The following is a 15934-nucleotide window of genomic DNA, read 5'->3' as shown; positions in this document are numbered from 1 at the left end:
GTCATTTTATGAATATTCTACTACATGTTGCAGCTTAAAGAAAAGTCCAGATTATGACGCTTCAGGATAATAGTCTCAGCATATCATGTGCACAGGCCTTGTTTTCTATTTTCTGCTGAGCTTGTAATATCTCACGACCGTGTCCCATCCTGGAGGCAAGAGCTGTTTAGCAAGTAAATATAGGGAAAGGTTCATACCTTCATTTCCAGTGACACACAGTTACCTCAGTCACGGGCACCAAGGTCACTGAATCACACCACCCAGTCACACCACAGCTGTCCTCTCGCGTAGAGTGAGTGAAGATTGTGAATGATTAGTGAGAGCATTCATTAAAAATACAAAAAAGACTAAACGATTCTTAAATAACAATTAATGAAAGCACATTGTGTGCTTGTAAAGGTCGTTCACATTCTATTTCAAGCGGCAATTAACATATTAATTAATCATAAAAGTAAATAATTCACCCACTGTACATTTTATGAATTTATTGAGCAGCTTTTTAATTGCCTGATTGTGGGAGGTGCTCCTTCATCCTGCTGCTGTTTCAAGTCCTAAATTCATCAAAAAGAAACCTCGGGTGAGCACATTCACTGTGTTTTTGTCAGGTAAATATAATATAAAAGGTTGACAAAGGCAACTTTGGTTAATTTGTAGCCACTATATTGGACCAGACAACCTGCCATGACTTGTGATATCAAATAATAAAACAAACCCTGCATTTCTTTTTTTAAACAAAGAAACAATTATTGAAACAAGTAAATTTTTCTCCATACATAGATGAATTTCATGTGGATGGACGATAGCAAAACCAACACAAAAAATTACAACACATTCTCAACTTCTGTTGAATGTCAGATACCAAAATGATCATCTCTCAACACATAAACATGACATTTGTTGATAGGTGAAAGCTCTTTTATTCAATTTTGTGCGCATTATAAATAACACATTTTGCTTTTCCTAAAATCTAAACATTTTAACACATTATTTACTCATATGAAATGGCCTATTTGAACCGCATGTGCAGTTTACATTTAGTAAATGATTGTAGCTTTTATTTCCACACAGTTCACATCAATCAGCTAATATCAACCTGAACGGTTTCCACAAATAATTTCACATTTTGATCAATCTGACCTCAGAACAGCGGTATATGTTGCTTCAAATATCATGCTTGATGTTAATACAGTGCTGCCTGGTTCAAAGTTGTGTTTCTTAGGTTAACGGGTGATATTACATTTTGAGTGTTTCTTTGTCTCGTAGCCCTGCCTCTCATGAGACGATTGGCTCAAGACTTGTTGTTTGCCATTATGAACACGATGCCTCGACAAGAGACATCGAACATCTGAGAGCATATGTGGCCAAAATGCTTGGTCAGCTGAAAATCTAAACAAATCTATGTTGCAAAGAAGAAAAAAAGATCCACCAAGGATAAACTACTGCAGGTATTCTTAACATATTCTTACATAGATAACTGGGTAATGTCATTGACAATATTTTATCACAATGATGAAACAACAGATCTTTAAAAAAAATGAGATGTATTTTTTAGATCAAATGTCTTTATTGAATCCATATAAAACATAGCATTTACTTTTCATTTCTATATTTGTCAAAAATCTACATATTCACATATATTGGTACAAAACGGACTGATGAAAATTCTTAATCTTTGAATGGACAAACGTCAGGCTGTAAAAGTGATGTAAATAGAAACAGAAAAAGAAAGAAAGAGAAAGAGAAAGAGCGATAAAGAAAAAATGTGATGACCACGTCAACATATCCATGAAAGTATTATCCTGGTGGCCACGTCATCTGTCTTCCTCCCAGCACATGAATGTGAAGGTGGTACACTGACTGAGCGCCGTGCTTCCCATCGTTGATCACTGTGAATTCAGCATGCACATAAGCGATCAAACACTACATTCACATGAATAACTATATGATCCTCAGTGGTATTAATTACTTGATGTACTTACCCACTCTGTATCCTTCACTTAGTGATTCTTGTTTTGCGACATTTTTAGCAACAACCAGCAAGTGTCCCAGGAGCTGAAAGTAGTGAAGAATAGAGCCTTATAGGATGGGTGAACAAAGGTCAATTGAGTGTAGTGCTTAACCTCAGAGTCTAGTAAACTTAGATTGTTTTTTTTATTGTTTGTTTTTTCAGATTTTTGGGAAGGTCTAACAGCTGATGTGTATGACTCCGGTGAATCTAGGTTACTGTGAGTTTGCATGCTGATGTGACGGTTCAAGCATATCTGAAATCAAATGGACTTGTGAGAAAAACAGTTTTACGAACTCTGCGTGTGGCGCAAACCTCTCCGTGTTGGCACTCTCATTAATGACAAAGTCAATTTCTGCGGCTGTGTATAATTTAATGCAGAAGTGTCAAAACATATTTTAATTCACGGGCCACATAAAACTAATGCTATTATTACCTTTGAATTTTAACTTTTGAGTTTTTCCTTGTTGTGGCAGAGTATTAAAATGTCTATATTAAAAAAAAAAGCGACTACAATCTCAACATAATGCCATTTTAACAATGCAAAATTCAATTATTTGTCCAAAAAAAACCTTCTCCTCTAGCTGTTTCAATATTCATGTTTTCACCCTGACATTGCGACCGAGACTAATGCTAGTTTGCTATTTGTCATGGCGTCATCGCTGATATCTCATCTCGGGACTCAGTGTTGTTTGCTACTCTTAAGAAATATTTTTTAAAAGTCAATGTTTACTTTGAAATGTTTACAGTTTGCTTGGTGGTTTGAACCCCCACCCCCCCACCCCCCCAATCTGTGTTAAAGTCAAGCTGTTCACATGTGAGAGAAATGTTTCATTATAGTGAATGGCATTGTTGACTGTGTTTTGTGTGACAACTTCTAATTTCAAAGAATTTGATAAATATCAATGAACATGTAACCTACCTCAGTATCATCATCCTTGGCCTCACTTATCCTGGGAATAGGGACACGTGGTATAACAAGGAAGTGAACAGGAGCCTGAGGATTGACATCCCTGAACGCCAAACACTTACAAAAATAAAAGACAGCGTGCATTATGACATTGCAAAGAAAAATGTGTTGATTTATCACTGTACAATTGAAAAAAGCTCAGACTGGACGTCTACCTTGTCATCTTCATAAATAATGTCAGCAGGAATGCTTTTGTCGATCACTTTGGAGAAGATGGTCGGGGCCGGGGAGCCGTACCTCCTGCTGGCTTCCTCTGCCAGCTTCACCTCGTCATTTCTGGTGCACAGTGGTCTCTGGGGGTCGGACACACAGAGTGGCATCAGCAGCTGATATCTGCACGGCTGCACATCCACACAAACGGATCGAAAACAAAGCAAACCTCCTGGTGGTGGTGGTGGGGGTGCACGGCATGTCTCCCACAGCCACCACCAGAGTTACTGTCAAGCCGCTCCGCAGCAGCAGTATCTAACGACAGGTACATTAGCACGACAGTAGCAAAGATGAGTCTCAGAGCAGCTACCTCTGCGCCACAAACACGGTGCAAGCGGCCGAGTGGAGCCAACCTGCACCCGGCAAACTGCGTCCGTAAAATCTGACGTAAATACATTGCTAACTTGCGAGCGAAAGTAACTTTTCTTGACGGCTTGGGGGTCGAACAATGACAACATGACACGTGACGCTCCGGACCGCAGTGTCAGTGATGCCTTCAGGTACCCTATGTAAATTCCCTTGAGTCGATTCTCCACCACGCTTTTTTTCTCCAACCGATCAAAAGCTATCGAGAAAAGACACACGACTAAGCCACATTCAAGGCTATGTCTAGTTATACAACCAGACCCCAGCTCTTGTATTAATATATCACTTTCACACCGAGCAGTGTAGATTTAGATATTCTCATTGTATCTTGTCGTGCTGCTTACGACGGATCTCAGCGCCCAAAGGCACCATTTATTATGCGAGTAAACGCATCAAGTTTATACATATGTTATTTGTGTATACATAGATGCACGTCACACATAATTCGATACGTATGGATATACTGTGATGTAGATTACTCTATTTTAAAACATTTGTATTAACTGTAATAGTTTAGAGTGCTTTTGTGCAGTCTTGGGTGTGTTGTGTTTATTGTTACCAGTAGGGGCGCTGTTGGGGGATATTGTAGTCCATTGAAGCGGAAGCACGAGTGGAGGTCGTCGGAGAAACATGGCGGCCCGCACACGGCTACCCTTGTTGGTCCCCAAACAACTGTCTCTACTGAGAAACCAACAGCGTGTTCACACCGAACCCGTGGCCAAGGTGCCCGCGTATCCGCCCATAGTCGCTTCCCTCACGGCTAAAAGCAAATTGGCCCGGCTGCGGCAGATCGACGAGCAGGTAAAGAAGATCTGCGCCTCTCCGGTGGAGGAGAAACTCTCCCTCATCACTCGCATCCAGCGCCTCAAGTTCGTGGTGTACCCCCAATCCTTTGCCCGGAACGCGGACAGATGGTACCAACACTTCACCAAGACCGCGTACATCCCGGGACTGCCCGAGAAGTTCACCGCGGCGGCGGGACAGGTTGGGGAGGCTCCAGCCGGGACTCGAGCCTCCGTGCCGGGCATCGACGATGAGGCGTTCATGGACATCCGGTCGCTGGTGCAGCGTGTGATCCTGCAGGAGCACTGGCACATAAAGAGACGCAAACCTTTCCTGTTCAAAAGCCAGGAGCAGAATGTCGGACCTTTTCTCAGAAACCTGGTGAATGAACTCACCCAGCGTGTGGCCCTGCACAACCCGCTGCTGCTGCACTCCAGTCTGGGTACGATGGTCCCACTTTCCAGCAAGACACTTTTTGTTGATGATTATAAGATGCATCATAGTGATGCATAGTAATATTGTGATGTGTTAATCAGATGAATGCTGCAACTGTTATAGGATGTGCCAATCTTAAACATTTTATATACAGCAGAGTTTCAGCGTAATCAAGTGCTTTTCTGTTACTGTTTTTTTGTTTGTTGTGTTTTGTTTGTTGAGGTTCAAATTAGCAGAAATACTTACTAATTTCCATACAATTTTCTTTGGGTAAATACTTTGACCTACTGCTCTGGATATTGATATGGCATCATTCTAATAACTATGTATGTGTCAATTTAACACTTTTATGATTAGAACTAGTCACTATGGATAATTGCTCTGTTGTTTGTTTTACATCAGTGTTGATTGGATGAATGAAGTTGATAAGGCAAAAAGCACCTCTTGTCTGTGGTTATGAAATATTGCCACTTCATATAAATTAATGAGAAATTAAAAGTAATCTACAGCACTCTAGTTATGTTTAAACCTTGCATTATATTTCCAAAAGGACTGGTTTATGATGAGGATCACTTTTATGTTACTAAGTTTGTGGAGTATCGTTAATCTACCAGTTCTTAGAATTATTTGGTGATAAACAAGAAGGTTTATATGAGGATGATACACAAGGTGAAATCCTTCACAGGGACTATTTTTTAGATTTTGTAATGTTTTTGTTTCTCTGTCAGATTTCAGTCCTGCAGTGAACTTCTATTGGAGGAGAGGTCGGAGAGTCATCCCAAAGGGTCACCGGAAAGGCCACCTCGAGCCGACCAGGTTCCAGATCGACGACCGACCGCTCTGCCAGATCAGGATAACTGAGCAGCTACCTCAGGTAGAAATCTCTCACCATCTAAGCGTAACGATAGCAGTAACAACAGCTCCAGCAGCCCAGTCAGAGTTTTGGATGTAATGCTGTCATGTAGGGTTGTGCTTTGGAAAAAATCTGTAGATTATAGTAGAGAATGCCAATGTATGGGCCTATTGTGAGGAAAGGTGACATATTGTGAGTTATTAACTCATCTAAGAAGAGACAAAAAATAACAACATGTACATATTTATTGTCTTTGTGTAGCTTAAAAAACTTTTTGGGGGGCCGAATTCATAGTGTTTACTATGTTGGCCACGAGATGGCAGTTTTGAAATCAATCCACACCAATTTCTTTCAGAGAAGTGAAGCAAGTAGACAAACAAATAATGACTGAATCAGAAAGCATAATGATACTTTCAGCTGTCACTCTGAGGTGTTGGTTTATTATGTTCTGTTTAGTTATTTTCATATTTATGTTTAAGTTATCATTGCACCTTAACTTTTCTCAGTTTGCTCCACTGGAGTCTTCGTATGAAGCCGAGGTACCCGAGATCAAGCTCGCTCCCAACATGATGCCCTTGTTCAGACGACAGTACGACAACCACATATTCACAGGTAACACAACAATAAGAGACATGTCGTCTCACTTCTGTATCGTGTCATCCTGATCAGTCATATAGCCTCAATGACCTGCATGTTTGGTATCTTATGTATGTCACTGCTCCAGTGATCATGCTGTAGCAACAACTTACATGAAATTTCCTTCATGAAATAGTTTGTGTTATTTGAAATGAACAACATTCAGTTGGCTGACGGGAGAATTAGTACATTCATTTTGGAAACAGATCTTTTTCATGAGTTTTTCTGTAGTGGCTAAACATCAGCTTCTGAAAAATGAATCTTTCATGTTGCTGCACTCCTCCATGTTAGTAAATTGAATCCTCCTGTTAAGTGCTGTTGATCAAGACATATGAGCACATGCATGACCAAGGCTTTGCATTTTGAAAAGGTAACCAACTCACAATAGAATATTAACAAAGGAAATGATAAGTAGATTGTTACAGCCCTAACCATCTGTAATTATTTTATCTAATTGAATTTCATTGTTAATTATGAGATAGATTCATAATTGAAAGCTTTTGAACTTCCACAGATTATGTATATGTTAGCAAACATAAATAATTGTATTTTGTGACAGCATATATTCTGTTAGAAAACCACAAAATAATAACGTAATGCCCCTTTAAACACATTACACTTTATTCAAAATCAAATCAGATCCTCAAAATTGAGTCAATAGTTTTCCATGAAACGTCAAAATAATTATCAAAATGTTGCTTGAAACTACTCAAGTTAATAAGCAAAAGCCGAAATCTTTTAATACCATTTTGTACCAGCAGATGATGCAATGGCTCACATTATTACAGTTCCTGCATTCAGTCAAAATGAGAAAGTCAAAGCCACAGATTGTGACACCAGTAGGAGCAAGGAACTCATAACAAAGTGCTGGAACTTTGTTTGAAAGTGGTTAAATCGTACTTATTGTATTTATAACTACAGGAAGCAGTTGCAAATTCTTCTCATGACTTGTCAGCTTCTTTTTTTTAGTTTTCCTCTCGCATCCACTCATACGTTCTCAAAACATTTGATAATTCCTTTTTTTTTTTCTCAATTTCATGCTAACTATCTTTTATAGATCTACATATTTACTCCTTTCTGGTTGCGTATAACGGTAAATGCATAGCATCAGTTTGTTGAAAGAGTTTGTTTTACAGGTGCAAAGCTGCCAGACCCGGCGTGCTACGGCCACACTCAGTTCCACCTGGTGCCCGACAAATTCCACAGAGACCAGATGGCTCGGAAGCAGCAGTCTGATCAGGTGGAGATTTTCCTGCGAGCTAACGGCCTCGCCAGCCTCTTCGCCTGGACAGGAGCTCAAGCCATGTACCAGGGTGAGTCCTTTTTTAATGGGCTCGAGTTTAAAAGTGTGTCATTGAACTGATCAATTTCCTGATGTGACAGTCTTTGAAGCAGACAGAAGTAGCCTCTGGTGGTCACGTTCCCCCTCTCTCCTCTCCAGGTTTCTGGAACCACCAGGATGTGACCCGGCCTTTCGTATCCCAGGCAGTGATCACCGACGGCCACTTCTTCTCCTTCTTCTGCTACCAGCTCAACACTGTGGCGCTCTCTGTGGAGACGGACGCTAACAACCCCAGGAAGAACCTCCTGTGGGGGTCCGAGTCCCTGCGACTGTACGATCGGGTGGAGGACGGGGAAGTGGTGGGCCTGAACGATGACGTCCTCGCGCTGCTGGTTCAATTCCTCATGAACCGGCCGTAGAGGCGATCAGCGTGGTCAAAGTAAATATTTTATTGGGAGGTGAAAAGCCAGTAAAGGACACGAGGATCTTGTAAAGCAGGAAAATCAGGTTTTAAACAGGAATAAATAAAACACTGTACACATATTTGTAAACAGTGCCGAGCTCTGAAAGATCACAGAAAGCAGTGTGTCTATTCACATGCATGTTATTCATTGTGAAGGACTATTCTCCCACCCACAGTAGCCCGATGCAGTCCCTTCTTTTTCCCTCTACAACTAATGTTTGGGCCTGAAAACCAAAACCAAGTCTGCAGCTGTTGTGACCAGCAGCTACATTGATGCAGCATTGAAGTTACGCTTAAGGTCCTTTTGACGGACAAAAGTGCTGAGAAGTGATGTAAATGTGGCCTTGATGTCTTTCATGAGCTGCAAGTCATTATGCAGGATGTATTTAAGAATATTAAAATCGCTCATTTCAACCCACAGTTGTTTATTCTTGCTTACATCATTTTAAACACGTTGGATTTCAAATGTGCTGCGTTACTGCAACATTTTCGGAAGTCATAAAGTCATAAAAAATATTCACTCTGTAAAAAGTACGCTGACTAAGTTTTAGTAACCTCAAAGTAATATCATTACTTGAAATATAAGATGTCAAAAAAGCCTTCACAGTCTTTCTTTGACCATAGTAGACTTTGATAAACCAATCAGAGTTTAACTTTTGAAGTGATTTGATATTTAATTTTTGTAAATTCATTAGTTTTTTCTCATTGTAACAAGTCAGGAAAGTTTAAACTAATTCCCATTAATTATATTATTGTCGTTTGAGCCTTTTCAAAAGGGTGTTTACTGAAGAACAGTTTTTCAAGTTTGTGAGATGTTTGTACCAATGTTCTAATCTAAAGCACGCATAGATAACCTCATCCCCATATCAAGCAGTACGCAGAGAGTAAAGGTGTTTTAACTGTAGTCAAACCTCATTTTATTTGGAAATGCCCATACAGTAAGTTATACAATCCAAATAAAATTCAATAATCTATAATGGTAGTAGCCATACTTCTAAAGTGTCCTTGTGATGGAAGTGCTCCGTCATATTTTCATCCTCTGTGGACTCACACTGATCGAATGAAGGGCAGGCCATCACTGGAGGGCGCCAAAGAACTTCTGAATGGGCTCGGCAATAATCAGACTGATTCAGACACTGTATGGATATAGTTTTCTTATTTCACACTGGAAGATGTAACCAGAGAAATCACAATGAGATTAAACATCTCTTTCCTAAAATTCCTTGCAAAGAATGACAGTGGTTCAAAAACTTTCAGCAATTGGCAAAGCTGATAATACTGTTATTTGTAGAAAACAGACATCTCTTGTGAATAATCTTTAAAAATGTTAAAACTGACAAAATTGTGTTACTTTCGCAGTCGTTTCCAGTCTGAAGGAGACATTAAACTGCAGAAACTTTATGGAAACGTTTTAAAGTTAAATCATCAGTGAGCAGTGAAGAAACCTACTGAGAATTTCTTAACAATCGAGGACAAGAGATATGAAGAAAGAATACCCATGAACTGCCGTATAAATGGTGTATACATAAGAAAGATGAGGATACAGAACACAGTGACGGTATAGAGCATTTCAGATAGGTTATAAAATGTAAGACAGTCTCCCTTATGCAACCACTGACCAGATGTAAGCATATGATTTAATTTAAAAAATATTTATACTAAAAACTTTTTATTTTTCCCACAAGCAAAGAATTTCTCATCATCTATAATAAAATCCATATGTACTGTGATAACAATTTCTCAATCTGACAGTTTTGAAAAGTGATTTAGATTTAGCATTAGAAAAAGCACAGAAAAGTTGAATTTGCTGTGTGTGACAGTGCTCTTAGCTGACGTCTGGCATGTTTTAGGGCTTTATAATATATATATTTTAATGTCTGGAAGAACTGAGCTTCATGCTTTAGGCGTGCATTCTTTTCTGTGCGTGAACATGAAATAACATTTCACTAATTCATTCACAGTAGAAATCAAAGTGAGATTTAGTAGTTCTATAGTGGTTTTAATAAAACGATTGTGTTCAGGTCACCTGCTGCTTTGCTACCTGGCCGAGACTTTAAACCACAAAGCAGTAAGTTGAGTTTAACTTTTGAAGCTGACAATAAAAGTAGGAACAGAGGCAAAGGCAGTAATGTTTAGTGTAATTTTATTCATACACAGTGCAGGTCAAAGAGGTCACATTTAGCAGAAAATATGATCCTCTGGTTTTCAACACAAAAATAATACACAGACCTCTACATGTATGAGAATATATTTTGATTTAGGAGCTGTTAGGTTTCATTGTGTAGGACAAAATATAACGGGGGGGGGAACCCCTAGAAAGTGACATTCAGACAGAGCAAGCTTAGGGTGTGGTCAGTTCATTGCTTTTTGAGACTGTAAGGCACTGCTCACGTACCGTGACGCACGAACCACAGCAGAACAGACGACATGAGGTTGAAGTAGCAGCCCGGAAAGTAGGAAACTCACATCTGCATACTGGTCGAGTGTCGAGTGAGTGACGTGTCAACCACATGGTGACACAGGATGTGACCCTTCAACTGTAAAATGCTTTGCTCTTTTAGCTTTAAGTCTTTGTCTGATACAAAGTCAAATCCTGTCCTGAAGGACACCTTCAAATCATGGAAATGCTTAATGAGCGCTGGTTATTGAACCTTTGTTTGGTGCAAAGTGGTGGGTTACAGCAGAGAAAGAACTGCATATTGCTTTAACGTACAAACCTTCAAAGATCAATAAAATTATTTAAATTGCACTTGACTGTCAGATAAGTTCATTTGCGCTGTCGAATTGAGCCGCTTGCCTCTGGTCCGTTGTCTTCTACTTGTGGCCTGTGGAGACACAAAAATGTATATTTTCATCAGAAGAAACTGCAACTACATGAAACTGATGAAAGCTCTCCATAGACCCGCCTGGTGTACTCACACAGTGTCGTTTTGCTCAGCATTCGGCTCATTTTCTACAATTAAAACAGATGATTTAAAGTTAAGTCACAGAGACATCAGCGTTAGCTGTGTCCATTAGAATTGATACAACATGATTCACTGAATATCTACAGGGTGTCCATGTGAGGACAAACCACCCCCCCAAAAAACAAAATACCTGTAAAGAAACAAGCTTATAAGTCATGAAGGAACCAAAGGGGTGAAAGAAAAACTTCATGCTGCTGTAGTACACACTATATACAGTACATACAGACAAACCAGAGAGTTATGTTATCTGATTACCTGTTGTAAGGTTTTTTTTGGACTGGCTCTTCTCATAGAGCAGAATACCAGCAACCAGGACAAGAACCTCAACCAGGATGGCGATGAAGGGCTTCAGGGGCTCCAAGATGGTGATGACCTTCGGCACAGACAGAACAAAGTAATGACATTTGTCACAGTCAGTGTTATAGCTTGTTAATGACAAAAAGTAGACCTTGTAATGGGCCCCCCAGTTAGACATGTCTTTAAAATGTACACACAGTTGTATTATTGTAGACCTGGTGTAGTTAATACAGCGGCTCTTGTAAAGTATGTCTGTGTGCTACTTTGTTCTTGTGCTTTGTGGCACTAACCACACAATTTCCTGTGAGGGATAAAGTTCATGTCTATCTACTCTACCTATCTCGGGCTTGCAATGGGAAGCTAAATCTTGACGCATCACAGGTACAGATGACAATGTCAGCTGGAGTGAGTCAGTTTGGGATTATTGAGGGTAAATGAGGACGTCGCTTTGTTGTAAATGATGTAAAGAAAGTCTTGATTTTGAGTTTTACTCTATCACACGTCAATATAGTCGTTCTCAAAGTGAGGGGCAGGCCTCCAGTGGTGAGATTCAGGGAGTACATCAGCAGGACAAATCTTTAGATTTCTACTTCCTTTTGATTTTCGAGGAGAAACGATAGAAAGAAATGATTGTCGGATAGAATTATTAATTATGTTGTTATAATGCAATTTTTCCAATTATGAGGTAATGGGGTTCCAAATAGAAAATAAAATAAAGTTTAGTTTTAACAGATCTCAACATTGTTAAGCTCTATGAAGGCTTCAGGTCTGAATACTTTGAAAACCCCTTCCTGTTATCTCCAGGTCACTTTTACCTGGTCTTGCTTCATACCTTTATTCCCTGTACTAATCTGAGAATTACATGAATTAAGTCATAACTGTCAAATGAATTAAGACAACATTTGTTGAATCATCTGTGTTTAAGTTATTGTTTTTTTTAGATTAAATTACTTTCAACTCGGTATCCTGAATAAAATTTGACATTTTCCAAATGTGATAGTCCACCAACTGGTATGCCTTTGATCATAACCACAGTAAAATAGATCTATTTAAATTATGTATATTATGGCTTGGAGTACAAAAAAATGTCCTCATCGATAGCTGACCTTTAGCTCCACGTGGCTCATCGTGGTGCTGAGAGCGTACACCGCACCGCAGTAATACAAGCCGGAGTCATTCTTGGAGAGGTTGTGCACCGTCAGCTGGGTCTTCCACTCACTCACTTTGATTTCATACTGAAGAGGATCTGCAGCAGGGAAGATCTGCTCCTGTGAGTTCCACAGCAGCAGTTACCAGTGATTAGACTTGTTTACATTTTCAAAACACAGTTAACAAAGTGCTTTCTTCAGTTTGCCAGACTGAAAGCGCATTCACATGATTACATACAAACTTTCTCGAATGACTTTGCACTTATCTGCATTATATATGTTACCTCAGTTTAAATATGAACAATTTAAATATTACTGAAGTTTTGTCTCACATTAGTTTTATGTTCCCCACTCACAATTAAAAGTGAAAACCCTTTAATATCTGCAAATGTGATTTAGGGAACGTCTTTAACAGCCACGATACACTGAAATAGATGAAAATTCAGTTTCCTGTCTTCGATATTGTGCTTTGATCGAGGCATTGAGGTAAATCGAACCTGCCTCAGAGATCACATTCTATGTTATAATACGGAAATCTAGGTAATTCAGTGTTGTTCCTAGTTATTCTTAAACTTGTTCAACTAGAAAAGAAGACAACCAATGAGAAAATGTGGTTATGCCACATGTGCATTTTCATTGAAACTGTGTAGACTTGTTTTTTCCATTGATTGACCAGGGGGGGTCAATCAATGAGACTGTAAACGAAGAAAATCTTGCTTAAAAGGCAAAAATAAATAAATATTTGTGGGTAGTTCTCTCACCTTATCTGTCCCATTGTCCTTGTACCAATTCCAGGTGTTGGGCTTTGGTTTGGTCTCTTCCATTTTACAGATGATCACGGTTGTATCCCCTGTGTAGCTCACTATGGGCTTGTCTCTCGTCTCACCAATCTTTGGAACTGCAAGGAAACAGTGAGATTAAATGGAGAAAAGTAGTATCCTGCACCAGTGATCATCCTTATTAATGAGCAGTTGAGACTTATGTCAAATGTCAGTCAGAGAGATCGCAGTTTAGATCATATTGAAATACTGGTACACTCTTACTTTTAACAATAATGCAGTAGTGACTGATTGGTTTTATAAAATTATTAACGCTGTTACCAAATACTTCTGTAGTATCTGAAACCTATTGTGGAGACAAAACTATTGTTTTTCCAGTGAGTTTTGAAGTAGCTCCAGTACATTATGGAGAAGAAACTAGTAGCAGTAATCAAGTACCAGGTTACAGTAGCTCACACAGCACCGGTAGTTATAACAATAACTCATTTGACAGGATGTGATCCCTACCTGCCAAGATAAAGTCAATTTTAGCTTCATTTCCAAACACACATGAGTAATTTCCCAGGCTTTCTTCATTGACAATACTGAACCTGTGAAGCACAAACAAGGCAAGATGATTTGCAATGAATCTAAAGTTGGACCGAATTCATATTAGGTGCTTACACTCGTCTGAGATTATACTGCGCGTTCTCTAACTCCACTGTGAGACGGCTGTTCAGAATTTCCTCCCCATCTTTCATCCAGTGGCCCGTTACGTTTGGCGCTTTCTTCTGATTACCGGTCCAGGTACACTCCAGCGTCAGGGTGACAGGATTCAACAGCTCAATTTTCTCAGTGTGACTTTCACCTGTTTGGAGCACAAAAGAGGTGTTTCAACAAACCAGTAATGGATGTCGAATGTCTCTCATTTCCAGTGAACAGTGAACAGTTGGTTGTGGAAAATCCAGCCAGGATTTCCTGATCTTTTTCACATCACAAGAGTAGTTGAGATTCACAGGCATTAGAATATGGAATTCTTTGTGTTCAACTAATCTTGCGGGTTTTTATGTACAGACTTCGAAATGTTGTTACACCTCTGGTTGTGCAATGAAGCACATTTTATCAATTTAATTTGTCACCAGCTAATTCAGTAATACAAATGTGCGGTAAACAGAATAGCCAGAAGCTGTATGCTCCACAATAAAGAAAAGGAAAAAACCATCTCCCTGACCCAAAAAAGGAGAGCTCTCCTCGATAAGGCCTGGATGGAATCATACGTCACTACAGTTACCTTTAAGGATGACAGTTACCTTTAAGGATGACACTTCGCACATCTGTTGGCAAAGGAGTGGTGGGAACCATTTGTGTTGGTGTTACACCTGGTGTCTCTGATAGAAAGGGAAAAAAAACACTTAAAGTTGATTTTTAAAAAAAAAATTTAAACTAGCAGTTAATATGTGTCAGTATGAAAACAGGCAAATACTTAAAAATCAGTGCTGACGTCACTGAGGGGTTGCTTTATCTCTACAAACAGAAGGAAAGGCTCACAGCATGGCTATCTCAAGTAAACGGTTTAGTAGAGTTTGTGGCACAAATTGGTTGATGATTACTTCACTATCATGAAATCTCACATACACTCCCTGAGTTACATTTCACTTTTGAAGTCAAATCTTTTAGTTAAAAAATAAAGGAAATTCTAGTGAAAATTTTAAGACATTCATTCGATATGTTTTGTGGCAGTGTTTCCCCCGCGCCATGCGTGTGTGCAGCCCCCTTTTGTTTTGAATTCTTCACAGTATATCTGTGCTCTCTTCAGGTTTGAGGTGTTTCTCGTTGGATTCCCTTCATCCACCCTTTTCCCACCAGGAAGCCTCAAAACATGCATGAAGAGAACACAAACATACTGCACAGTGAAGGAATCCTGCCCTCACTCATCCACCCCTTGTCCCACCAGGAAGCCTCAGCACAGATAAGATCCCCACTCTTTATTTTTTAAATCAACATCCCTGACTCACTGATTTCATTGAGCACAGCCACATCTTCAGCTCTTAAATTTAAACCAACTTGTCTGCCTGCTCCCTATATTGTGCAAATTTCTCAAGGTGATGTTTTCTCTTTTTCCTTCCTAAACTCAATCCACAAGGTCAAATGTTATTTCTGGTCATCTATTTATTCAATTTTGTCCTAATAGGCTCACTGAAAAATACAATAAGCTTTACATATTTAGAGCATTAAACAAAATCATCAAGGTGTTGAGATCTGCTGACATTGTTCTGTGCCTTTCCCCTCCCCACAAGGTTACAGTCACATTTGGTGGAGAAAAGAAGAGTCAGATCAGAGCTTAATCACAACCATATAGCAGGTAATACCAAACCCAAAATCTCATTTACTTGTATTGATGCGTCTGCAGGAGACAAGAAGCAGGAGGATCTGAAAGGAGAGCTGTTTCCAGGAGGCTGACATGGTTATTTTCCCTCCGTCCTTCCAGTGAGCAGGATTCTCACTATGTCTCTGCTTGCCTGCTGCTGCATCGTCTCACCACCACACACCCTCCCTCCCCCCCGAAGCTGCACGAGTGACGCAGCCATGATATCACCCTGCAGCCTGTGGGAGGCTGACTCCATCATACATTATTCAGTAACACTGGGTTCATGTCTTGATGCCTTCGTGCAGCTTGTCCCATCCTGCAGGGCTGTGCACGGACATAAGATACTGACTGTTCTTTGAAGGGAAAGAAATGACCTGACAGCCATAAAGGAAAC

General features: G+C 39.7%; 3 protein-coding genes across 4 annotated transcripts; 1 reads left to right on the top strand and 2 right to left on the bottom strand.

The window, feature by feature from the left end:
- Positions 1-899: 899 nt before the first annotated feature.
- On the bottom strand, positions 900-3668 carry hint2 (histidine triad nucleotide binding protein 2). Its single transcript, XM_080467137.1, has 5 exons — positions 3355-3668; positions 3131-3268; positions 2928-3032; positions 1980-2052; positions 900-1886 (listed from the first exon to the last, which is right to left on the bottom strand). The coding sequence occupies exons 1-5, from the start codon at positions 3580-3582 to the stop codon at positions 1795-1797; spliced, it is 636 nt and encodes a 211-aa protein (XP_080323263.1). The 5' UTR covers positions 3583-3668; the 3' UTR covers positions 900-1794.
- mrps30 (mitochondrial ribosomal protein S30) lies at positions 3600-9142 on the top strand. Its single transcript, XM_080467136.1, has 5 exons — positions 3600-4776; positions 5498-5643; positions 6129-6234; positions 7395-7571; positions 7700-9142. The coding sequence occupies exons 1-5, from the start codon at positions 4182-4184 to the stop codon at positions 7957-7959; spliced, it is 1284 nt and encodes a 427-aa protein (XP_080323262.1). The 5' UTR covers positions 3600-4181; the 3' UTR covers positions 7960-9142.
- Positions 9143-10130: 988 nt separating this feature from the next.
- emb (embigin) lies at positions 10131-15703 on the bottom strand. 2 transcript variants are annotated; one of them, XM_080467873.1, is made up of 9 exons: positions 15563-15703; positions 14483-14560; positions 13857-14040; positions 13701-13783; positions 13176-13312; positions 12373-12534; positions 11225-11342; positions 10923-10956; positions 10131-10828 (listed from the first exon to the last, which is right to left on the bottom strand). In XM_080467873.1, exons 1-9 carry the CDS (start codon positions 15633-15635, stop codon positions 10771-10773), a joined length of 927 nt encoding a protein of 308 aa, XP_080323999.1. In that variant the 5' UTR covers positions 15636-15703; the 3' UTR covers positions 10131-10770. The 2 variants fall into 2 exon arrangements, with proteins under 2 accessions (XP_080323999.1, XP_080324000.1); XM_080467874.1 differs by having other exon boundaries at positions 13890-14040.
- Between the last annotated feature and the right edge of the window lie 231 nt (positions 15704-15934).

The sequence above is a fragment of the Lipophrys pholis genome (genome assembly GCF_963383615.2).
Source record: "Lipophrys pholis genome assembly, chromosome: 7".
Lineage (NCBI taxonomy): Eukaryota > Metazoa > Chordata > Actinopteri > Blenniiformes > Blenniidae > Lipophrys > Lipophrys pholis.
Note: the sequence above shows the minus strand (reverse complement) of the source record. Positions and strands in the feature narration are given on the sequence as shown.

Excerpts from the sequence above, each read along its gene's own strand:
- hint2 (XM_080467137.1), bottom strand. The coding sequence starts at position 3,582 with ATGTATTTACGTCAGATTTTACGGACGCAGTTTGCCGGGTGCAGGTTG. Across the intron at positions 3,269-3,354 it reads CCCACCACCACCACCAGGAG|AGACCACTGTGCACCAGAAA; the intron begins GTTTGCTTTGTT and ends TCCGACCCCCAG. Across the intron at positions 2,053-2,927 it reads CCAAGGATGATGATACTGAG|CTCCTGGGACACTTGCTGGT; the intron begins GTAGGTTACATG and ends CACTACTTTCAG.
- mrps30 (XM_080467136.1), top strand. The coding sequence starts at position 4,182 with ATGGCGGCCCGCACACGGCTACCCTTGTTGGTCCCCAAACAACTGTCT. Across the intron at positions 4,777-5,497 it reads GCTGCTGCACTCCAGTCTGG|ATTTCAGTCCTGCAGTGAAC; the intron begins GTACGATGGTCC and ends TTTCTCTGTCAG. Across the intron at positions 5,644-6,128 it reads TAACTGAGCAGCTACCTCAG|TTTGCTCCACTGGAGTCTTC; the intron begins GTAGAAATCTCT and ends AACTTTTCTCAG.
- emb (XM_080467873.1), bottom strand. The coding sequence starts at position 15,635 with ATGTCAGCCTCCTGGAAACAGCTCTCCTTTCAGATCCTCCTGCTTCTT. Across the intron at positions 13,784-13,856 it reads CAGTATAATCTCAGACGAGT|GTTCAGTATTGTCAATGAAG; the intron begins GTAAGCACCTAA and ends TGTGCTTCACAG. Across the intron at positions 10,957-11,224 it reads CAAAAAAAACCTTACAACAG|AAAATGAGCCGAATGCTGAG; the intron begins GTAATCAGATAA and ends TTTTAATTGTAG.